General features: G+C 33.6%; 1 protein-coding gene across 1 annotated transcript in view; it reads right to left on the bottom strand.

Annotated features, from left to right (window-relative positions):
* Positions 1-3,699: 3,699 nt before the first annotated feature.
* Positions 3,700-22,359, bottom strand: part of LOC6645711 (serine/threonine-protein kinase NLK2) — a 74,200-nt gene continuing 55,540 nt past the window's right edge. The window contains 7 exon segments of the mRNA XM_002068610.4: positions 3,700-3,764; positions 3,767-3,795; positions 8,234-8,327; positions 8,421-8,622; positions 8,681-9,272; positions 10,683-10,738; positions 17,507-17,636. Coding sequence (XP_002068646.4) covers positions 3,730-3,764; positions 3,767-3,795; positions 8,234-8,327; positions 8,421-8,622; positions 8,681-9,272; positions 10,683-10,738; positions 17,507-17,636 — 1,138 coding nt within the window. The 3' untranslated portion in view covers positions 3,700-3,729.

Raw genomic sequence — 22,359 nt, 5'->3', positions numbered from 1 at the left:
TGGAATGAAATGCCTCATTTACATAGAGTTTTTTTTCTATAGAAAATTGCAAACTTTTCTATAATAGAAGACTTTTCATATTATTCAGTCAGTTAATCATCTTCTTTTTCAATTTAGGCCCATGACTTTTAATTGTTGTGTGTTGGATTCGAGTGTGTACGATCAATATATATATATATATACATATATATGGTTCCATTCTATATATATATATATACATATAAGCATATATGTATGTATGTAAGTAGGTATACAATTTAAACATCATATATGTATGTATATTTTCCATTCGTTTTTCATTCATTTGCATTTTTTTTGTTTTTGCTATGAGATCTCCTTGAAAGTTTTTGAATTCATTTTTTTTTTCTTTTGTTTTCTATGCTTGTTAAATTAGTTATATGTACACATATATATACAGATATATATATATGCATATATGTTTTTAAATTGTACATACATAAGAGAAAACAGCGCATATGTGTGTGTGTGTGTGTGTATGTGTGTATTGATGAAAGGTGTAAAGGATTTGAAACGAATGTGTAATAAAAAGAAAATCCTTGGAAAAATGTAAAGAACGAGCTCTTTTCTTATTTTTTCGAGTTTTTAAAGATTTTTCTTTATAGAAACCTAAACTAAAAGAAATTATTGCCCCCCAAAGTATGCAATGGTCTGTCCAAATTTCTCTTTTCTTGGCAAAAACAATATTTGCATTGAACTTTGTATTCTTTGTTTCAAAATTAGCTATTATTGCCTACTTTTAGGGGTAACAAAATTTACTTCATTCCTTCATTCAATACTTTATACGCTCATTGGATTCTCTTCTACATTTCAATTCGATTCTTGTCAAGCTCTTGTGTTACACTCTTGCTTCGATCCTTTAATCAAAAAATTTCATTTCCATTTTATTTCGAAATATACTTGACTTGATCTATATAAGATATAGATATAAGGTATATAAGATTCAAAGTTCAATATATGAACTATATAATATTTCAAGCTCAATTTGAAGCGAGATCTTCCTTTCGTTTATGTTCGAGAGATTTTCGAGGCAAGAGTATAGTAAATTCGGTAACCGAAGTTCCTTTTTTTTTCTTTTGTTGTTTTCGTTTCTTTTCTTTTGCCTTTTGCTATCTAGAGTGAGCATAGTTCAAGGGGGGAGGGTGGAGAAAAAAAACTCAGTCTTAAAATTATTTAGCTTTAGGGGAAGAGTGGGGGGAGAAAGACGTTTTTTTTGGAAAGATAAGATCCTATATCTGTCTTTCTTTCTTTCTTTTCTTTTAGTTAGCATTTAGTTGGCATATGAGCATTTTTTGTGTAAATTTTTTCCCTTTTTTTGTTTTCTTCTTCACCTTCATTTTATATATATATATATAATATTTATATAGTATAAAAACTAATACAAACAAATCCTAAGCCGAATCAGTAATAATAGTAATAATAAAAAAAAAAAAGAAAAAAGCCAAAACAATTAGAATTTAGTTGGACATTAAAATAGTTAATTGAAGTATCTGATATATGTGTATGTGTTTGTGTTTGTGTGTGTGTGTGTGTGAGTTGGTCATACATAACTAAACTAAACTAACTAAACTAATATTCTTTTTTGTTGTTGTTGTTAATGTTGTTAGTTACTGGCCAAATTAAACGACAAAATGTTGAAAACTTTTACATTCAATTTTTCCTTTTTGTCGTAGCCAAAAATCATTCACTGGGATTCGGGCAGTGTGTCCTTCTTCTCTTCACTTGTTGTGTGTTTTCTTTTGTTTGTTGCTTATTACATAATCGAAATTAGTTAACTAAAATTTGTTGTGGTCAAAAATTTACAAATTGAGTGCGAAACAATTTCTAGCAGCTTTTGCATAATTTTCGTTCTAAATTTTCAATTTTCCAGCATTATATTTAAATCAGTCTAGAGTTTAAAATTAATGAAACTAATGCAGAAAGTGTTGAAATGGCAAATGGTTTGCCTTGAGTGGGTGGTGGGTGGATTGGATGTTGGGTTTTTGGGTGTAGTTTGAAATGTTTTCGTTATACACACACACATTCAATACATATACAACTTTTTATGTTCATAAGTATAATTTCTTAGACAAATATATATATATATGTGTATATATATATATATGTATATAGGAAATGTGACTGTGTTCCTTTTTACTTTTTTAGTATTTCTCATTAATAAATTGTGTTTTTTATTTTGTTTTGTTTTTCAATTTGTGTGTGTGTGTGTGTTGTTGTTGTTGTTGTTAGAGAAACCAGTTTCAAAATTGAAGCTTATTTTTGTAAATAAAAATTGCAAGAAAAAAAAACAGAAATATTAAAATAATAATAATAATTTAAAAACGTGCAAACAAAACTTAAAAATGTTTTAATTTGTTTGTTTTGTTTTTTTTCGTTTTAAGCTTGCTACACATTTATATAAATACATATAAATATATATATATATACACACATATATATATATATATATATATTGTTGTTTTTATTACTACTAAGTTGTTTTTTTTTAGTTTTGCATTTAACATTTTTGTGTGTTTTTTGTTTTTGTTTTGCTTTTAGTTTTTGAAATTGTTGTTTGAGGTAAATTTGGCAAACAAATTTCAAAATTTTTCTCTTCTGATTTTCAAATTTAGTTTTTGTTGTTGTTCTTTTTCTTTTTAGTATTGAGTGCGTTTTTGCTTTTTATTTTTAGGTTTTTTTTTTTTTTTTTCTTTTATTTTGCTTTACTATTATTATTAGTATTAAACATTTTTTGTTTTTTTTTTTTGTTTATTAAGCATAATGAAATACATAATTTGTCTGTCTGTGTGTTTGTTTTGTTTTGTTTGTTGGTTTCACATTTACATAGAGTTTTTTGTTTTTTGTTTTTTTTGTTTAGCTTAATACATACAATACATAAAACAGAAAATGTTTTACTTTTTTATTATTTTTGTTTGTCAAATTGTTGTTGTTGTTGTTGTGTGTGTGTGTTGCTTTACACATTAGTTTTTTCTAGTGTTCTATATATATATATATATATATATATAGCTGTTGTTGTGTCGAATTCAATGAAAGTTTCAACTTGTGTTGTTTCGTTTTAGTTTTGTTTTGTTTTGTTTTCTTTTGTTTTGTTTTTTTTTGCTGCGCTGCTGGTTTAACTACATTTTTAAGACTAGTTTCAGTTGAGTTACAAATTACACACAGTATTTTCTCACTGTGTGTATAAGTGTGTGTGTGTGTGTGTGTGTGTGTGTCGAGTGTGTGTGTGTGTGTGTGTGTTTGTTACTAATTCTTTAATTTTAGTTTAGTTTTTGTTTGTTTTTAGTCGGTGGTGGTGGAATGCTTTTACTTGTTCATCATTTTCATTTTTCTTTTTTTTGTTTAAACATTTTGTGTTTCTTTGTTGTTGTTGTTGTTGTTATTCTCGAACCGTGCACACACACTGGCTGCTGGCTTGCTGGTTGTCATTTGTTGTTGTTGCTTAAAATTTAAATCGTTGTTCCACTGATTTATCGAGTTTTACTTTTCCTTGTCTCTGGTCAAGTAGTCCCCCCCCCCTTTCCCACCCACAAATCCTTTACATATTTTGTTATTGACCCCCTCCTTCGCCTTCTCCGGCTTTAATTTTCCGGATTTGCCCGTTGATTATGATGAATATGATGTTGATGCTAATGCTGATGATAAGAATGTTGTTGATGACGATGACGATGATGTTGATGTTGATTTTGGTTTGATCTTTAGGCAGCAATTGCCTCATTTTGCCGTCATTCCCATTGATGTGGCGATGGCGGCAGCTCGGATGGATGTGCCACAGTGGAGCTAAAATGTGATGCAACAACACAACACCAAAAAATGTTGAGGTTGAGGAGAAAGACAGAGAGAGAGAGAGAGAAGGGAGAGAAACAGAGAAAACGGAAAAGTTTATATTTTTGTTTTTCATAACATTAATAACAACAAATTTTGCAATTTAGATTTAAATTTAAATTGGAATTTTATATATATATATATACTAATGTGTATATATAGTTAGTTAAGTCATGCCATTTACATCTACTTGAATATATATTATAAATATATATATATAATAATAATAATACAAAACAAAAAAGAAAATCATATACACAAAATGGTTTAAAGCCCAAAAAAATGAACAAACAAACGACCAAATACATTTAAATAATGATTAACAATATTAGGAAATGAGAGTGGAAGATACACAGAGACAGAGACAGACAGAGAGAGGGAGACAGAGAGAGAGAGATAGTGAAATGAATTTTGACATAAAACAAAGCAATAAAACAAAACAAAAAAAAAGCAAAATACACAAACAAACAAACGACAATAATAATAATAATAAGAAAAAGAAGAAATAGAAGAAGCAGTTTGTTTGGAGATGTTTTGGGGAAATAGAGGAAAAATATATATATACATACATATATAGATACATATACATATATATTTATACACAGAAATTAATTTATAATTATGTTGTTCAAGCGCATTTAAAAAATTCTTTTTTTCTTATTTAGTTGCATTTTCAATCAGTTTACTTTGCTTTTCTTTTTGTCACTGCTGCTTAACTGCACTGAGAGATCCTTGTTTGTTTTTTAAGAGAGAGAGACAGAGACAAAGATATAGCGAGACAGAGATAAAGATAGACAGAGAGAGAGAGAGAAACTGAGAGAAAAATGGGGGACATTCATACATACATCAAAGTGAGTGAGAGTGAGGAGTGCGGATGACTGATAATGTGGTTAATCGATTTGAATATATTCAAATGTGTTTCGAGAGCTGTTTGTTGAATCAAAATGAATGAATTCGAATAACGAATTGAATAAATACATTAAAAACATTAACATTCGTTTAACACTCAGCTGACTTGAATGAGAATAGTGAACAGAATGAAACGAATGAGACAAAGACATCTAGATCAAGATAAAGTTAAGCTGTTCGATGAGTAGGACAAAAGTGAAATGAATGAAATAGAGTTTCATTTTGATTCAAGTGTTTGTTCACATAGCAAAATTACTATTCACTAATCGCCTAGTTCTGCATTTTCGAGTGTTTGAATCATTCAATTACATTCGTTCGATGACGAATAAGTAAAAATCATTGGAAATACTTAGAATACTCTGAGTTTTTGAATATTAAGATATATTATTCATTTGTTCTACTTTTTAAACTTCTTACAATTCATTGAAATTAATATTCTTGCATAAAGTATTTGAATAACTAAATTATTATGTATTCAAAGTTCAAAGTGTTTTTCTATTGTCCTAAGTAAATTGATCGAATCGGGTCCGCATTTGAGTAAGATGGATTTTTTGAACCTTTTTAAACTAAGAACTATTTCAACTCATTGGCGAGTACTCAGAAGAATCGAAAGTATTCAAGCGACCCTTTTGTTTAAATGACTAATTAAACACAAAATGGCAAATTTTAAATTTTTATGAAATGTGATGGCATTCAATATTTCAAATTCCAACGTTCCAATTGTTCAATACGCAAAAAATCGATAACGTTTAAGGCCATCTCTAAATTGGTGACCCCGTTGGGCAAAATTCGTTTGCTTTGAATTGAGTACAAGCTTTCTTTCTAGGGTGATGTAGAGAATGCAAATGATTTTTAAAAATCTATAATATATCTGCAATAAATCGGCCAATACTTGAAGGTATATGTGGCATCTAAGGATTTGTATATTAAATATTAAGTGATTGGGTATCCTTTTGTGGGTGAATGTGATTAAAATTTATGATTTACTGTACACAATAAATGTAAAATATATATAGTATATGTGTATATATATGATTTGTATAAACAAAAAGGAAATAAAATATATATATATATATATATAGACAGAAAGGAATTGAAACATATACTAGAGCAGAAAGTTTCAATATATGTATTGTGTATATATATAAAAAATGGAATGCAAGGAGGTGGAAGGAGTATGTAAAACACAAATTTGATAATGATCACGAAATATATATATGTATGTGGAGAGAGAGAGAGAGAGACAGAGAGAGAGAGCATAAGTTTTACGTTTGGTAATTGTTTTCATTTATATAATTATTATTTTTGGTATACAATAAATTGTTAGAAATGTCGATTAAATTTGGTTTTTGATTTCGATCATCGATTATTGCCAATTTCTATATCTTTTTGAGTAACAACGGGGGTAAGGGCCAATTTTTTCGATAATTTGTTGTTTTTTTTTTTTTGGTTTTTTTAATTTTGAACATTTATAAAAAATTTCATAAAGTTAGATTGTTTGCCACAGTTATATGTATGTACACAGATATATATATATATATATATACAAGTATATATATAGATAAAATATACAGAGAGAAACAAAGATAGATAGAGAGAGACAGATAGAGATAGTGAAAAAGTTATAAGCAAAACACCCATTTAAAAATCAAATAAAAAGTGAAACAAAAAATTTAGATAAAATAAATGAAAAGCAAATGAAAAGAATAAAAACGTTTATACACAAAAGACAAGGATGATAGAGAGAGAGAGAGACAGAGAGAGTGAAAGGAAGTTAGCTTAATGGAGAAAGAGAGTGTGAGAGACAGAGAGAGGCATAGTGAAGGATAAAAACAAAAAAAACAGCGAGAGAGAGAGAGATAGAAACAAAGAAATTTGCCAGAGGGTAGATGATAAAAGTTTTTAGAAATCATAAACTAAATATATGTATATAGAAAATTATAAACATTATTTGGCATTTTTTTCTTTCATTTTTTTTTTTGTTTTTTAGTTTTAATCTGTTTTTTTTTTCTTTTTTTTATTTTGTATTATTATTTTGATATTTATTTATTGAGATTTATATGGTTTTTTTTTTTTTTTTTTTTGATTTTTTGTTCAACAGACCTAAGAAGAAGGACGAAGGACGAGCTGAGAGCTGAGCTGCTGCCTAACTATTCAGTTATCGCGCCTATTTATCTCATTCTCATTCTCATTTTCGGGGGCTGTGGGCTCTCTTGATTGTTGGTTGATTGATTGATTGATTGATTGATCGATCGATTGATTTCTTTCTTTCTGAGTCTCATGAGGGTGGTGGTCTTGCGAGTAGTAGTAGTAGTAGCAGTAGTAGTAGAAGGCAACAACAGAGCATCAGAGCAGCAGCAGCAGCAGCAGCAGCAGCGGCAGAGGCGATAGTAGTAGTTGTTGTTGTTGTTGTGACAGCAGCAGCGGCACAGGCGGCAGCAGCAGCAGCGACAGGAGCAGCAATGCAACAAGTTCAAGTTCTTGTTCTGATTCTGGTTCTTGTTGTTGTTGTAGTTGTTCTTTTTGTTGTTGTTGTTGTTGTTGTTGTGGTAGTGGTAGTAGTAGTATTGGTAGTAGTAGTAGATATTCTCATTCTCATTGGCTTAACAACGCAAATATAATAAGTATAAGTTTTATATATATATAGGTATATATATATATATAGATAAACAAATTGAAATAGAAAAAAGTTGTTGTTGTTTTTTGTAAAGTTTCATAGAAAACACAAAAATAGAACCAAAGAGAAAAGAATATATATTCAAACAAAACGAACATAGACGAAAAACAAACAAGAAATGGAGAAAGAAAAAAGAGAGAAATAGAGAAAAATTGAAAAAAAAAATAAATAAATAAATCAAAACAAATGAAAAATATACATATAACAAAAAATAATAATAATAATAATAATAACAATAATCATCATAGAGAGAAAAGGAGAGAGAGAAAAATATATATATATATATTGATAGATGTTTTTCTTCTTCTTCTTCTTTTAATATATATAAAAGTTTATAGAGATGGAATTAAGGAACAATAACAACGAGTTCTAAAAGGCATGGGGGGGGGGGGTAAGGACAGGTGATTGGAAAGGGGGTTTGTGTGATAATGTTGTATATGGGACAAAGCCATGACTTTAAATTTTATTTCAAACAAAACAAACAATAAAAATTAACAATCGAATATAAAATTAAATAAATAATAATATAGTAGACGGTGGGGGGTGGGGTGGGTGGGGGTGTAAAAGAAAAAGAGTATAATAAAATTTGTCAAATTTTTCTCATTTCAAAAAACACAAAAAAAGGTTTCAACAGGGACAACTTGGTGGTTTGTGGTGGTTTTTAGGGACAATTGTAGTGAGAGAGAGAGAGAGACAGACAGAGCGAGAGAGAGAGAGTGAGAGTAAGAGAGAGTGTGTGTGTGAGAGAGAGAGAAAGAGAGAGAGAGGGCGTGCAGTTTTATAGGATTTCCAACTTGATCAACTCACCTGGCAAAACTCTTAAATGCCGCACTCTGTGGATTAATACAAAGCGGCACTCGACCCGTTTGCAATTGCTCGGCAATAAATTTGTGCATTTCCTCTGAAATGAATGAAACATTAACATTATATAGAGAAACGAACAGAGAAAGAGATAGATAGAGAGAGGGAGGTAGGTAGGTAGGGAGTCACTCACCCTTAACCTGCTGCACTGAGGTCAATTTACGTTCCCATAGATCATCAAAGGGCTGACCAGCCGATGGCTCAAAATCTGCTGTATACTGACGCATTCCAGCCGAGGTAGTGAAACAGCATTTGCACATGCATGAATGATAACGCAAACGACCCTCATCCAAATATGGATGAGCCAAGGCATCTGTCACCGAAATTCTCTTATCCTGCCAAGACAAAAAGGAGTTAGAAACAAATCGATTGGGACATCAATTGGAATCTTACCGGATCAAATACCAACATTTGGCACAACAAATGCACAGCCTCATGGGTGGCATGAGAGCTCAGGGTGTAGAGTACCGAGAAGGATGGAGGTTTCGGTGCCCGACGCAACATATGAGTGCGGGCACCCTCGCAGGCATGACGCATATCATCCATTGTGGGTGTGCCCAGCAATTCGGTGATTAGTTCCAATTGTTGCACCGGATTCTGGGCCTGGAAGAGAATGCGACGTCCCAGGAGTTCACCGAAAATGCAACCCACCGACCAAACGTCCACAGCCGATGAATAATGGCGGGCACCCATTAAAATCTCGGGGGCCCTGTAATATTGTGTGACCACCTCCTGGGTCATGTGCTTGGCCTGATCGGGCTCCTCGACGCGTGCCAAACCGAAATCGCATATCTTTAATACACAATTCGAATTGACCAACAGATTGCCGGGCTTAATGTCACGATGAAGAATCCGGGCTGAATGTAAATATTTCAATCCTCGCAATATCTGATACAGAAAGACTTTAATATGATCGGCAGATAAATGTTGCGGTGAGACTATAATTTTATGTAGATCCGATTGCAGCAATTCCGTTATCACATAGCTGTTAGTTTTTTCAATGTTAAGTCACAAAAACCAAATTCAAAATTGAAATAAAACCTTATAAATCAATTTAAAGAAGACAGAGAGTGGGTGAGAGAGAGAGAGAGAGAGAGAGGGAGAAAGACAGAGATGTCAAAGGAGAAAAGAAGCCTTTCTATTCAGTTTGTTTGTTTGTCTCCCTCTCTATCTCTCTCTCTCTCTCTGTGTGTGTGTGTATTTGTTTGTTTTTTTTTTTTTTTGCTATGAAAACTTTTTCAATTAGTTTTGCTTTTGGCCAAAAGTTTGGTGTTTGAACTCCAAAAAAAAAAAAAAAAAAAAAAAAACACATAGAAAACGAACTGGCAACAGTTGATAGGTAAACTCGGCTATAGGAAAAGTAGTGCAGGGACAGGGGATGGGAGGGGCGGGCAGTGTTTTCTCTCTCTCTCTCTTTACCGTATATAAAATGTCACAACTTTGATGAATTATGACAAGCAAAAGTTAAAGTAAATTTCCCACAAAAACAAAAACAGAAAAAAAATCTCAAAAATTTGGCGAAACCTTTTTCAATCAGTTTAACTTTCGATTTAAGTTTATCGCAAAATAAAACTATTAAACAATTACTAAAGCCTATTTTCAGGGGCTAACAACATTGAAGTTAAATCAAATTGACTTTTGATATTGTTAAAATATTCTACATGAAATGAATAAATTATTTCTATTATTGCTAAAATATAGATGGACTATTTATCTGAGATTTATTTTGAAAATATTTCTGAAATATCTGAAGAATTCGAAGGTCTCTTTGAGATGATATTCAAGGATATTGAAGGTTTATCTGTGGTATTAAAGGGTCAATCTTGAGTTTATCTGGCATAATGGAGAATCCCTAGACAAAGATAAAGATCCTGTAAGATGTTGAATGTTTTTCTTAATGGTAAATGAATAAAACTTTTGCAAAATATAAATATTGGTCCTTAAAAATTAAAGGGTTCTTTTAAATTACTGAATAATTTTCTAGTAGACAGAAGGTTTCTCTTAGGAAAATCCTTAAGAATTGAAAATTTTCTCTAATATATGTTGATTGTATTTCAGGAAGATTTCTACGAGTTATGGAAAGTTTTTCTGAGATATAGAAGACAAAGAAGATTTAACCGATTGTGAGATTCATTCCCAAATTCATTGCTTAAGATAATACACGAGATGCACAATTTCAAACTCACTTTCCAAAGGATCTAATATAATTTATATAATAAATTTCAAGTATATTAAGGAAAGCTTTCCTCTTTAGAGATATATCAACTTGATCTGACTATAATATCTTAGATATGAAAACATTGGCAAGCCAATGATAACTTTCTCTTGGTTTTAGTATTTGTTGGTAAATTTAAATTAGTTTTTTGTAGTGTTTTTTTTTTATAGAAAAGGATACATTTCTTGAAAGAAATCCAAATGTGGTGGTTGTAAAATATCCAAAGCTGAGAGAACCTGTAACAGAAAGAGAAAAAGAGCGTGAGATATATATTATATTTATGCAGATTGTAAATCATAAACTAAGCAAAATTACAATTACAATTTAACACCTAGCACAAGGCATAAATTATGGCAATTTGGGGTGTTTGTCGGGTTTGTCGTTTTCGCGGGGGGGGAAGGTGAAAGAAATATTCATCATCAAAATAAAAATCAAGTTAAGTTGCATGTTAAGTGTCGCTGCCAGGCATTAAATACCACAAAGTTCAGACTGACAGAAGGGCAAAAGCAGACATTGTGGCAGGGGGAGAGGGGCAAAACGAAGCAGAAGCTTAACCAAGAAAAGGAGAAGGAGCAGGAGAAGGTGGAACAGTTCGAGCAGTTGTGGAAGCAAAATGTTGACCCGTTGATGATGTTTAGTTTAAAGATACAAAACACGCCACTGAACTCGTCTCACTTCCCCTTTCTTCATCTCTCCCTCTCTCCTTTCTCTCCCTACATATTCAACCAGACAAGTTAGTCAGACGATCGGAGGGACAGACAGACGATTGGTTGGTTGGTTGGTTGCTTGGTCGGTCGGTCAGACCGTCCCCCTTTAGACAAGTCGCTGATTTATTTTGCTTGCGGTCACAAAATGATGAAGGAACTGAAGGAGTTGCAACTCAACTGAAACTAAACTAAAACTTCAACTCAACTGAGTGACGAACTAAATATAAAGAAAGAGGGAGAGAGAGTGAGGTATACAGAAGAAGGGGTCGGCGGCAATCGACCATCGACCAAAACCTAACAGTCCACCAGAAGCTGAGGGGAGCTGAGAGAGGCAATAAGGGGTTGCTATGAGTGTGTGTGTGTCAAGAGGGGCAAACGAACTTGCCTTTAAAATCAATTTACAATATTTATTCAAGAGTCAGTCCTCGTCTTCCCAGGCAAAAGTCATCGTCTTCATCGTTATCGTCATCAACAAAAATGCGTAAAGTAGCCCGAAATATAAGAACAAAATTATTCTTCATACTTGAAATTAGCTAAACGACTGTCATATACCCTCTTTACGACTTCTCATCAAAATAAGGACCTTATCCTGGTGCCCAGAGATCAACAGATTCCTCCTTCTTCTATAAACTACTGCACTATATTTTCCTCTAATACCCTAGAAACCTAATCTAAGATTTGTGCCAAATTATTCTATAGCACTAGTATACCCTAACAATCATTTCAATGGTTTACAGGGTATTCAAAAACTGCAGTCAAAAGAAGAAATGTTGCTAGCCACAATGTTACCGAGACATACATACATATAGCCCTCGTTTCTCCCTTCTTCTTGCCTACCATCATTCTATCCCTCCCTCCCCCACCCTTCTGCTGTGTCGGCACTTACCAAAGGCAGTTTCAACAATTTTGCGCACTTTTAGCAAAAAGGAACAAAACTGCAAAGAAACAAAGTTAAAAAAAAAAAAACAAGGGGGCTAAAAATCAACACAAAAAGTGCCGACCGACTGAACGACCGACCGACCAAATCCATTGCCGTCTTCAAGTCTCTGAAACAATCGTCGTCGTCGTCGTCGTCTTAAGTGGCAAAAAACAATTTTTTTTGTTTTGTGTTTCTTTTTTTCTTCTCTCGTCTTCTTTTTGGAGTAAAATTCTGTAATAATTTTGTTGCTGCTGCTGTAATTTAGCAAACTGCGAATGAACTGCATTTGTTAAGCCTGCGGTTTAACGTCTTGAAAGAGAATTGAAAGGAAAACCTCCCCACCAAAAAAAAGAAGAAGAAGAAGATAATGATGATGGCTAACAAAACCGCTTGACATCTGCACCGCGACTCTATTAGACACATTTTATGCAACCAATTCGTATAATCTTTTTAAGAGTTAACAGGGCCGGATTTAACGCCTTAAAGCTTAATAATTCATTACAGAAACTGTGATCTCGCTATCTCGCTCACTCGCACGAGCACTTATTAAGAGGTTTGCCTAATGACAAATGTTTATACCTATAACTTGGCCATTTTTTATTCGATTTTTATGAAATCTGATAAAGAAAAAGATATTGATAATAACAATTAGAATACCAAATTTAATAAAAATACTTTTAGTATTTCGTCTTGATCTACATTGGGTGAGTCTAGCTCTTTTGTTAACTTAACATAAAGCTGAATACTGATTAAGAATTTCTACACTTTATGTAGAAAACGTTTTCTTTTTGCCTGCTATATACAGGCTTGGTATAAAAACGGATGGATCCTATAGATATATAATCGACTTGCTAATCAAAATTTATTGTCTAACTTAAAATGCACATTTGTTCCAGTCGATTCCTTTCGTTTCCCCTTCCCTTTCCATTAAACTTGTAATAGAAGGTCGTTTTGCTAGAATGTGGCATATAGAATGTGGATCAGTTCCAAAAACTAGTATATTATGATCCTTAATAGGATCATTAAAATAATGCAATTACCCCATGTGATGGAAACAATTGTTAGAACTAAAATCTTTCGTTTCTATTACTGTGTTCTTTTTCGGCTTGGTTTTTTTTTATTGCCTCGAATTCGAATTGAATGCGCAGGCGCGTAATTATCTCAAATGTTGCTATGGTGCAGCAACAACTGCAATTTTTGAAGTCTTTGAGGCAACCATAACCCTCCGCCCCTCCTACAAACCAACCAGCCATACCCCCACCTGGTGTGAGTGGGGTTTTCGGTTTGGTTGTAGCTAATTAACATTTTTCAACTTGGCAATTGAAGAAAATAACAAACCAAAACTTAACAAAGAGCAAACCAAAGTATTAAAGCTGCTGCTGCTGCTGCTGTCCACAGTCAGTCTCTGTCCTTGAAGACAACAGAAACTAAACAAATTAGAGACTACAACAACAACAACAATGTCTTGGGTAAACTTTTGTTGAAATACATTTTACAGCTGGCGACGTCTTTTTTGAGGGCAAAATTTTTGTTGTTCTTTTCGTTTTACAACTTCCTCTGAATTTAGTTTGTTGCTGTCTTTTTTTACCCTTTTTGAAAAAGCATTAGAAAAATGTTGCATAGTCTAAGCACTAGTAACATTTAAGTTTAACTTAGCTGAAACTTCATAGTTTGTTTGTAATGTGGAGTTGCTACCTCAATTTAGTTTCCCATAAACATTCATTCGTTACAAAGTTCTTAGTAAATCAAACAAAAGCAAAAGTGTGTTTTACTTTAGTCTTTAGCCTAATTTCTAGTTAAAAAATGAGTCTTCTAATACCCAAAAAAAAACCTATAAAGAGAGAGAGAGAGAGACAGAGAGGAAGAGATATAACTTTGGCTGGTTGTAGATAAAAGATATTTTTGAGAAATGTTTTCGAATATGTTGCAGCTGATGTGTTGTTGTGTGTGTGTGTGTGTGTGTGTGTGTGTGGTGTGTGTTAAATTGGCATTCCACTTTGATTTCATTTGAAATTCAAAATGAGATTTTCTGTTGTTGTTGTTGTTGTTGGAAGGGAAGGGTTTTTGCATTTGCTTTTGATATGTGCGCCACGTACGTGGCAGAACAAAATCTTTTCCAGTTTATTGAAATTCTGCAATTGTTGAAAGAGTGTACACAACACACAATAATGGGGCAAAAGCATTTTGCCTACATTTTGTGTGAATTCGAAATGAAGTCTTCCCCAAAATGCAGACTGCTTGTATAGTAGAGAGGATGGGTGGGGGGTCAGGGAAGCAGTTGAGGTGCTAAAACTGCCAAGAGGCTTGTCATTGCCATGCCATGATTCCATCATTATCAAAATTTCTTTATAATCTCTTAACCAACAAAAGAGCATAAGCCATGAAACATATTTAAGCAGAGATGTCTGGCTTATAAGCATTCGATTACTGATTCTATTCGATTACTGACAATGGAGTGGATGGATGTGGGTTATTAAAAGGCTATTAAAAGTTCTAAAAAGGATTGTAGAGTAAAAAGGAATGTAGCAAATTCAGACAATGAGCTTCTCCAATTAAGAGAGTTCACCATCTGAAGAATTGGAATAAAGGGCAAGCCATCTCAATAAATCTGGCATTCCTATAAATCAATTTAGACATCTATGAGGAGAGCTCCAAGTTAAGCCTCAAATATTTTCTACATATTTTTTAGAAACTATTGCAATTAATGTTTACCTATATTTAATTGTTGTGTTTCTCTAGAATTTCTCTGATGAATTTACAAATTATAAACACGTGCCAGGCACCATCAACTGAAACCTAAAGCTCCTGCTCCTCCTTCCTTTACTCTGGAATATCTAATTGTTTTGCTTTGCGCCTAGATTTGTGTTTATTTTTTTTCCAGTCAACACCTTGTCTAGGCTCGAATATATAACTTTTTATTTTCTATATTTATTTCAATTTTCTTTTTTTTTTTGATGTCGTTGAGTTAATTGCACTTGTTCGAAGACTTTGTCATAGTAGGAAATGAAACAGGAAACACATCAACAGCATTAAGGTGTACGTCGCAGGGGGAGAGGGGCGCTAGGTGGCAAGGTGGGCGGACGACAACGACAACGACGACCGACGACGACGATGACAACCAAGCCAAGTTGCGCCTTCATCAAAGCAATTTATGCATATTTAATAGAAAATTTACATATTGGGTAAGGTGTTACGATGTTTGTTGTTGTTATTGTTGTTGTTGTTGTTGCCATGCCTCATTCTACCTTTTGTCGTTTTTGTTGCCTGCTGTTGTAGTTGTTGTTGTTGTTGTCTGCTTCTTTATGATTTTGCATTACGAAATTCACACGCAGTCAAGCAAGCAAAAGCACACAAAAGACGTAGGCTGACATATAGATACATATGTATGTACATACATATATACATTGTTGGTATATAGAAACAAAGTCAAGACATCATCATTATCATCTTTGATCATCATTTCTTAGCAATCTCCTACTCCTACTTTCCATATTTTACACACATACACATATATATCAAAAAAGAAAACTTCAAATACAAATATGAAATTGAAACGAAACTTTTCGTCCACGACATTTTCCGTCATCAATCCCTTCCTTCATCATCTTTATCATCTTTTGCTCTAATAACTTTTCGCTTGACATTTAAATGCATTAGAGAAAGAGAGAGAGAGAAAGAGATTTCAATTTAACAGCATAAACAAAACTAAACAAAAGGCTATTATTCATTTTCATCATAAGTATATCCAATCAATATTTATATTTATTTATATTTTTTGCATCCTTATAGTGTAAAATATTGTAGAAAATTGGGTAACATTAGCTAAAGCCATCGATTTGCTTGATTTGTGTCATTATCAGGGCCAAAATTCTCTCTCCTTAGTCGAAACAATTGTTTTAACTACAAATACTAACCAACTATTCACTTTTGGAATAGTTACAAATGAAATGATTCCCAGCTCCAAAACAACAACCAAATAATAGTTTAACTAATTGAATTTAAGTCAAGTTTGAAGTTGAGGAAGAAAGACAATGTTAAATATAAAATAAATCGAAAACCTTATTTATTCTACGTATAAAATTTTGGAGTACTTTGAAAGTAAGTTTGGTAATTTTAGAGTATAACTTAAAGTATTCAATGTTTTGTTTTTGTATTCCCAATATTTTTGTATTTCATTTTTGTCGTTTTCAGTTATTTGCGGTAGGATTTTTCCGTGGGAAGTTTGGTTTGGTTTGGTCTGTTGTCGTGTGGTGTTTGATGTGGCCTAGGATTGGTGTTGGTATTGGTGTTAGTGTTGGTGTTGTGGGCGTGGCGTTTTGTTTAGTTGCCTTGGAGCTATTAGTGTATTATTATTGTTATTGTTATTGTTGGTTAGATAAATTATTTAGCAGCTGCTGGAAATGAGTTTATTATGCATATCAACGAACTGAATTGTTCTGCTTGGTCAGTCAATTGGTTGGGTAAAGTTTTTGATTTTAATGTTGATTCATTGGTGGCATTTGCACATTTCGAAGAGTAGAAGTCAAAAGTCAAAAAGTTATTGTATAGCGAGAGTTATTATTATCATCTATATATGTATATTCCGGTCATTTATTCGGATTGGTATTAAAAATACAAAAATAAAGTTATTAAATTTATAAAAATTATAGCAAAACTATTTAAGAGAGAAGAAGAACGAGAAAGAATCTACAAAAGGAATTTGGAAGGGTTTCTTTTTCCTTTTTTTATGCTTATCTCTCTTTCTGTGATGTATTTTTTACATTTTTACATATTGAAAGGGGGGGAGTGGTGGGGTAGGAAAAAAGTAATTGCTAATAAATTCATATATTGAAGGCAAAGTGGCGTTTCGCTTTGAGCCATTTCATTTTCATATGTGTGTGTGTGTGTGTTCTTTTTTTTTCAATTTTTATTTGCCAGGCCTTTAGTATATTGACTTGTGTACGGCCTCTGTATCGACGGCTTCCCCCTACCCCCTACCCCATTCCAGTCCCTTACATCACTTACTCACTTAGTCACTCAATCTCTTTATTCAGCCATGTCCCCTTCTCCCGTTGGCCCTTTCCCTTTCCACTATTGATACACAAAGGAAAAGGAGAGCAGCCAATAATCGAATTGTGTATTTTAATTAAATTTTATGACAACAGAAACTGAACTGAGAAAGAAATAATGTGGACAGCAGCAGCAGCAGGAAAAGGAGCAGGAGCAGGAGCGGCAATAATTGTCGATTGGAAAGGAGATGGTGGTACGAGTGAATGGGGACAAAACGACATACGAGTAATTAAATATTGTATTAACTTATAATGCTCTTTGTTAATTTCACGGTATACACATTTAAATATATACATATATATAGAGTACATTTACATGTTGGTACTTACATTTTCATGCTTGAAAAAGCAAAGCATTTTCAGTTCACGAAAAACACGTTTCGATGAGACCAACGATTGGAACACATTTGGCAGCTTTTTGAGGGCCACACGACGGCCATCGCGAGGATCTGTGACAGCCCTGTAAAGAAGAAGAAAATAAATTAGATTTTAATCATTTGAAGAAAACAAATTTCATTGGTTTATATATAACAATAATGGTTAAAGACATTCAAATAACCATACCAGTTGTGAATTACAACTAAATGTAGCATACCCTCAGGCGCCCCCTTTAATGCCATGATAGAGAATACATATCCTTCAAGAAATCAAATCTACATAATTAAAATTCAATGTGTGTTCAATGAGTTTAAAACAAAGATGGTCGTCGGTTTAAAAGATGGCTTTGTTTTGAGAATTTAAAAGTTATTCTATTCAAAATCATAACGTTATCTCTGCATATCCTTGCGTCATGTTAGTCAAGTGCCAGTCGCATTTTCCTGCAGACATTTTGCAGTTGAAAGTTCGAAGACAAAAGGCAAAGGACAACTAGACAACAGACATTCAGATAGACAAACAAACAAACAAACAAACAGAATAAACAGACAAACAAACATCATATCACATCACTTCGATAGGATGAATGGTCGGACAAGTTCAGTGAACTAGCAAAAGGAGGCCTAAAAAGGAGAGATGTTGCCATAGTAAGAGTAGGCATTGTGTGTTGTGTCTCAATTGATAAACTTGGCAAAACAACGACAACATAGCCGAGAAATTAGCAACAACATGAGGGGTAAAAAGGTCAAACAACAGACAGAAAGCACGAAACACAGCAGAGAGAAAGGGAAAGAGAGACAGAGAGAGAGAGAGAGAAAGAGCCAAGCCAAAAGGCAACAAGGATTAAGGATTTGCTAGAGAGAAGAAGTCGCCACTCCACTGATATAGAGAAACGACATTGAGGCGTCGTCGAGAGATTTTATGATGCCATTGGCCATGGCTGCTGAAAACGAGACAAAGCAACAACAACTGGAGAGACACAGAGTGAGAGAGAGTAAGTGAGTATGAGATTTACCCATTGTCGCTGACTTTGTCGCCGTCTGTGTCTGGCCAAAAAAAAAAAGCGAAAGAAAAATCTGAAAAATATTTTTGTTATGGCCTCCGAAAATTGCGCAGCATCTTTTCTTTCTCTACTTCAATTTCAACTCCCAGCCATCTCTCTCCTTCTGTCTCTTGTCTCTCTCTCTTCTTTTATTTTTTTTTGCCGTTTTGGCTGTCGTAAATCTCTTTTTCCTTCTAGGAGGACCTATTTTGTTAGTTGCTGTTAAAAATTATGGCCAAATTGCTGCTGCAGATTGAATGAATTGCTTTCGCCTTGAAGTATATATATATATATATACAAATATATATGTATATTATGTGCGTGTGTGAGTCATCATTTATTATATGAAAGACTGTAGCATACATTACAGGGCAAAGCAGCGCAGCGCAGCAGAGAACGAAACGCAAACGATTTGCATGTCTAATGTGTTAATGATAATGAGACGATTATGCTAAAAAGAAGGTTCAACCGAATGTAACGAAAACAACAACAAAAAAGCGAGACAAAAAGAAGAGAAAGTGGAGAAAGAAAAAAAACTGAATAATGAGAATCAAGAGCAAGAACAAGGAGAGAAAGCTAAATAGATTGAAGGAGATTGAAATGAAATTATATGAGGCGAAGAAAATAAATGTTAAATAACAACTAGAATGAAATTTCATCTGTTACATATAGAAATCTAGTTTATTATCAAGTGGGAGTCAAGTTCATTAAGAAGAGATCTTTGTGTGGTCGTCTGTGAGTAGAAAGGAATTTTAAATGAAAGGTGTTCTTTTGTTTTGTTATGGGTACTTGATCTATCAATCTTATTAATATTCCAAACATTTCCATTAGACATTTACATTTATTCCACTCACATTTTTAATCTTTACTCTTGTTTACTGAGCACTTTACTACTTTTGACAAAAGCCAAAGCCAATTCTCAGTTCGCTCTTTATCAAATAGGGGCAAAAGCATTAATATTCTTAAGGTCATCTATCAAAATCAAATGCATATAACACAATCTGGTGGTGTCTTTTTTCACCTTTTCGTTGTCTCGTTTTTTGTTTTTTGCTCCTTTTCTTTAACTTGTATCAAATTACTCATAGTGCTATAGGTGTGTGTGTGTGTGTGACTTTATTTCTCAGATCTATACGCTTTTCAATTGAAATTGGGTTATAAGAACTGAAGAGAGAAATAATTACGAGTAATTCGAATGATGCCGATCAATGCCATTGACGATGATGATAAGAGGCAAGGATGATGATGATGACGATGACGATGATGGATGATGAATGAGACAAAATGCAAGCACGTTTTCATCTGTTTTTTTTTTTCTTTTAAACCTCCTTCTACCTCTCGTCTTGGTCTTGGTCATGGTTTTGGTCTCGTCTCGTCTTTACGCAGCATGTGTGCGTTGCGTTTTGTCTGCGATTCCATCTTATTCTTCGTGTGCTGCCGCCTGCCTTTTATTTCATCTTGTATTTCATTCCTGCACTTTTTTCTTTTTCTTTATTTACCCTCTTCCAATGGCATCAGTTAATGGAAAATCATTTATCATGTGCGTGTCTTTATGAGCTGGCAGCAGTAGATCTACAAATTGGTAGTAGGAGGCGTCCAGCTACATAGATAGGTAGGTAGGTAGAAGAACTAGCTCGTGTCGGCACTTAAAGAGAATAAAAAGGCAAGATAGACAGCGAGAGAGAGAGAGGGGGAGGACGGAGGATGTTGAAAAAGTGCCATAACTAAATGATAATTGTTTAACTAAACATCACAAAAGTAAATTGAAATTGGGTTTTCCTTTCTTTAGGTTGAGTGAATTGATTGATATAATTCATTTTCAATTCGTTATGGTTTCCCCCTCGTAGATGGATAAAGGGATGAAAGATTCGATTTCTCCAATTTTTGCATTGCTTGCTTTTAGGCGCGCTTGCGAATTCTGCGCAAATTAAATGAAATGAAACGAAAAGGGGAGAAGAAAATATGCACGAAATTGCTTTTCTGTTGAAATTTTCATCCATTTCCCAAAAACAAAAAAAAATTTATCCTTACAATTGACTTGAGGCGATTTCTGGCCAGAAATTCTCATTTCCATGCAGAGAAATTATATTCATCTCGACCTCGACTTTAGCCTCTTTGTCTTTCGTTCTTATTAGAAGAAAATTGTAAGATATTAATTTTAGAATTTACTTGAAGAAGAACTATTTCATCTTATTTCTGAATCAAAATAGCATGGAATGCTTCATAGATTTAATATACCCATTAATATTATAGGGTATAGTAATCAACTTTTTAAGCCCGAAAATGTGAGTTAAAAAGTTTTCATATTGGGGCTTGGACCTTGCCTGTGGGTCAGACACATCTGTCCTCCTCTTGTGTAATATGTGTATAAATATTTTTTCTCTCTTTTTCTTATTACTGACAAATTGGTATAAGGCGGTTCGCAGTCTGAGCTCCTGTCTCAGTGTCCCGTTCCCTGTCCGTTCTTTTTACTTCGATTTTAACTCCTTTTTGCGTTTCTTCTTTTTTCTTACATAATTTCATTTTTGATTTCTTCTGACACTTTGCACATGCTTTTTATATATTTCTCTTTTTTGAATAACTCATCACCATGCAGCATCACCGGGCATCATCATCATCATCAAATGTACCCCAAAAAGAAGAAGGCTAAAGAATCTCTGGTACTCTCTCCCTTCCTCCTCTTCTGGGCCCCGCCCCCTCACCAACGCTCAGCAATCAAGGCCTGGGGCCTTTAACTTCCTGCTGTCGTCTGTCTTCATCCTTCTTCATCCCTGCCCCGGTCCCGGCCCCGGCCGGTCACGTTCATTGAACTCTTCCACAAACTCCAAAATGGAATTTGTTCAACAAATTTTTTCACTTCAAATCAAATTTTCTGTCTCAAATTGAAAAAAAATCAAAAATATTCATCCGGTTGGGATGGAGAGAGGGAGAAAACGAATCTGTCTATAAACTAATTGAACAAGAATTATAATGAATATGCTTTAAATTCTCCATCTCTCGCTCAATTACTAATTGCAGTTTGACTATAATCACGATAATCATTATACACATTCATTTGTTCAAGGTACATACATATATGTTGCTATGCTTGTGGGATCGGTATACATTTCACCATTATCTGTGTAATACGTGATGCCTGTCGAGAGGACATGCTGCTGCTTTGCGTGTAAATTACTAATTTCTATTGTCCAATTCCCATATTCGCACCGCCCCCCGCCCTCTGAGCCTCTCATTCCCCAAATGTATCTCAAAATTCGGCCTGTGTAATGCTGAGATGTAGTGAACCTTTCAAAATGATGACTGCCAAGTTTAGTTTAGCAAAATCCTTTGCTGCATTGAATATCCCTCTCTTTCTCCATCTCTCTCTCTCTCTCTCTCTCTCTCTCTCTCTCTCTATCTCTATCTCTATCTCTCTCTCTCTCTCTCTCTCTCTCTACATTTCCTATTATATGTTTACATAGTATATACATATGTCATATAAACCTGTTCAAACATTATAGAAACGAATAGATTGTATTGTTGGAATATTTTATTTTAGAGAAAACATATTTGTATATCTATTGTATTCCCATAAATCTGTAGAGAATATTCCTTCACTCCTTCACTTAAATGAATATTTTAGTTAATCAAAACTGGGCTTAAGCCGGCTTGAGGTCAATAAATCGTACTAATTTATAAGATTTTAAGTCATAGGCAGCACAAAAGGTGAGCAGGTTGTCTGTATAGCTATGTCAAGAACCACCAAGTTCTATCATCAGCAGACTTCGCT

The sequence above is a fragment of the Drosophila willistoni genome (genome assembly GCF_018902025.1).
Source record: "Drosophila willistoni isolate 14030-0811.24 chromosome XR unlocalized genomic scaffold, UCI_dwil_1.1 Seg8, whole genome shotgun sequence".
NCBI lineage: Eukaryota > Metazoa > Arthropoda > Insecta > Diptera > Drosophilidae > Drosophila > Drosophila willistoni.
Note: the sequence above shows the minus strand (reverse complement) of the source record. Positions and strands in the feature narration are given on the sequence as shown.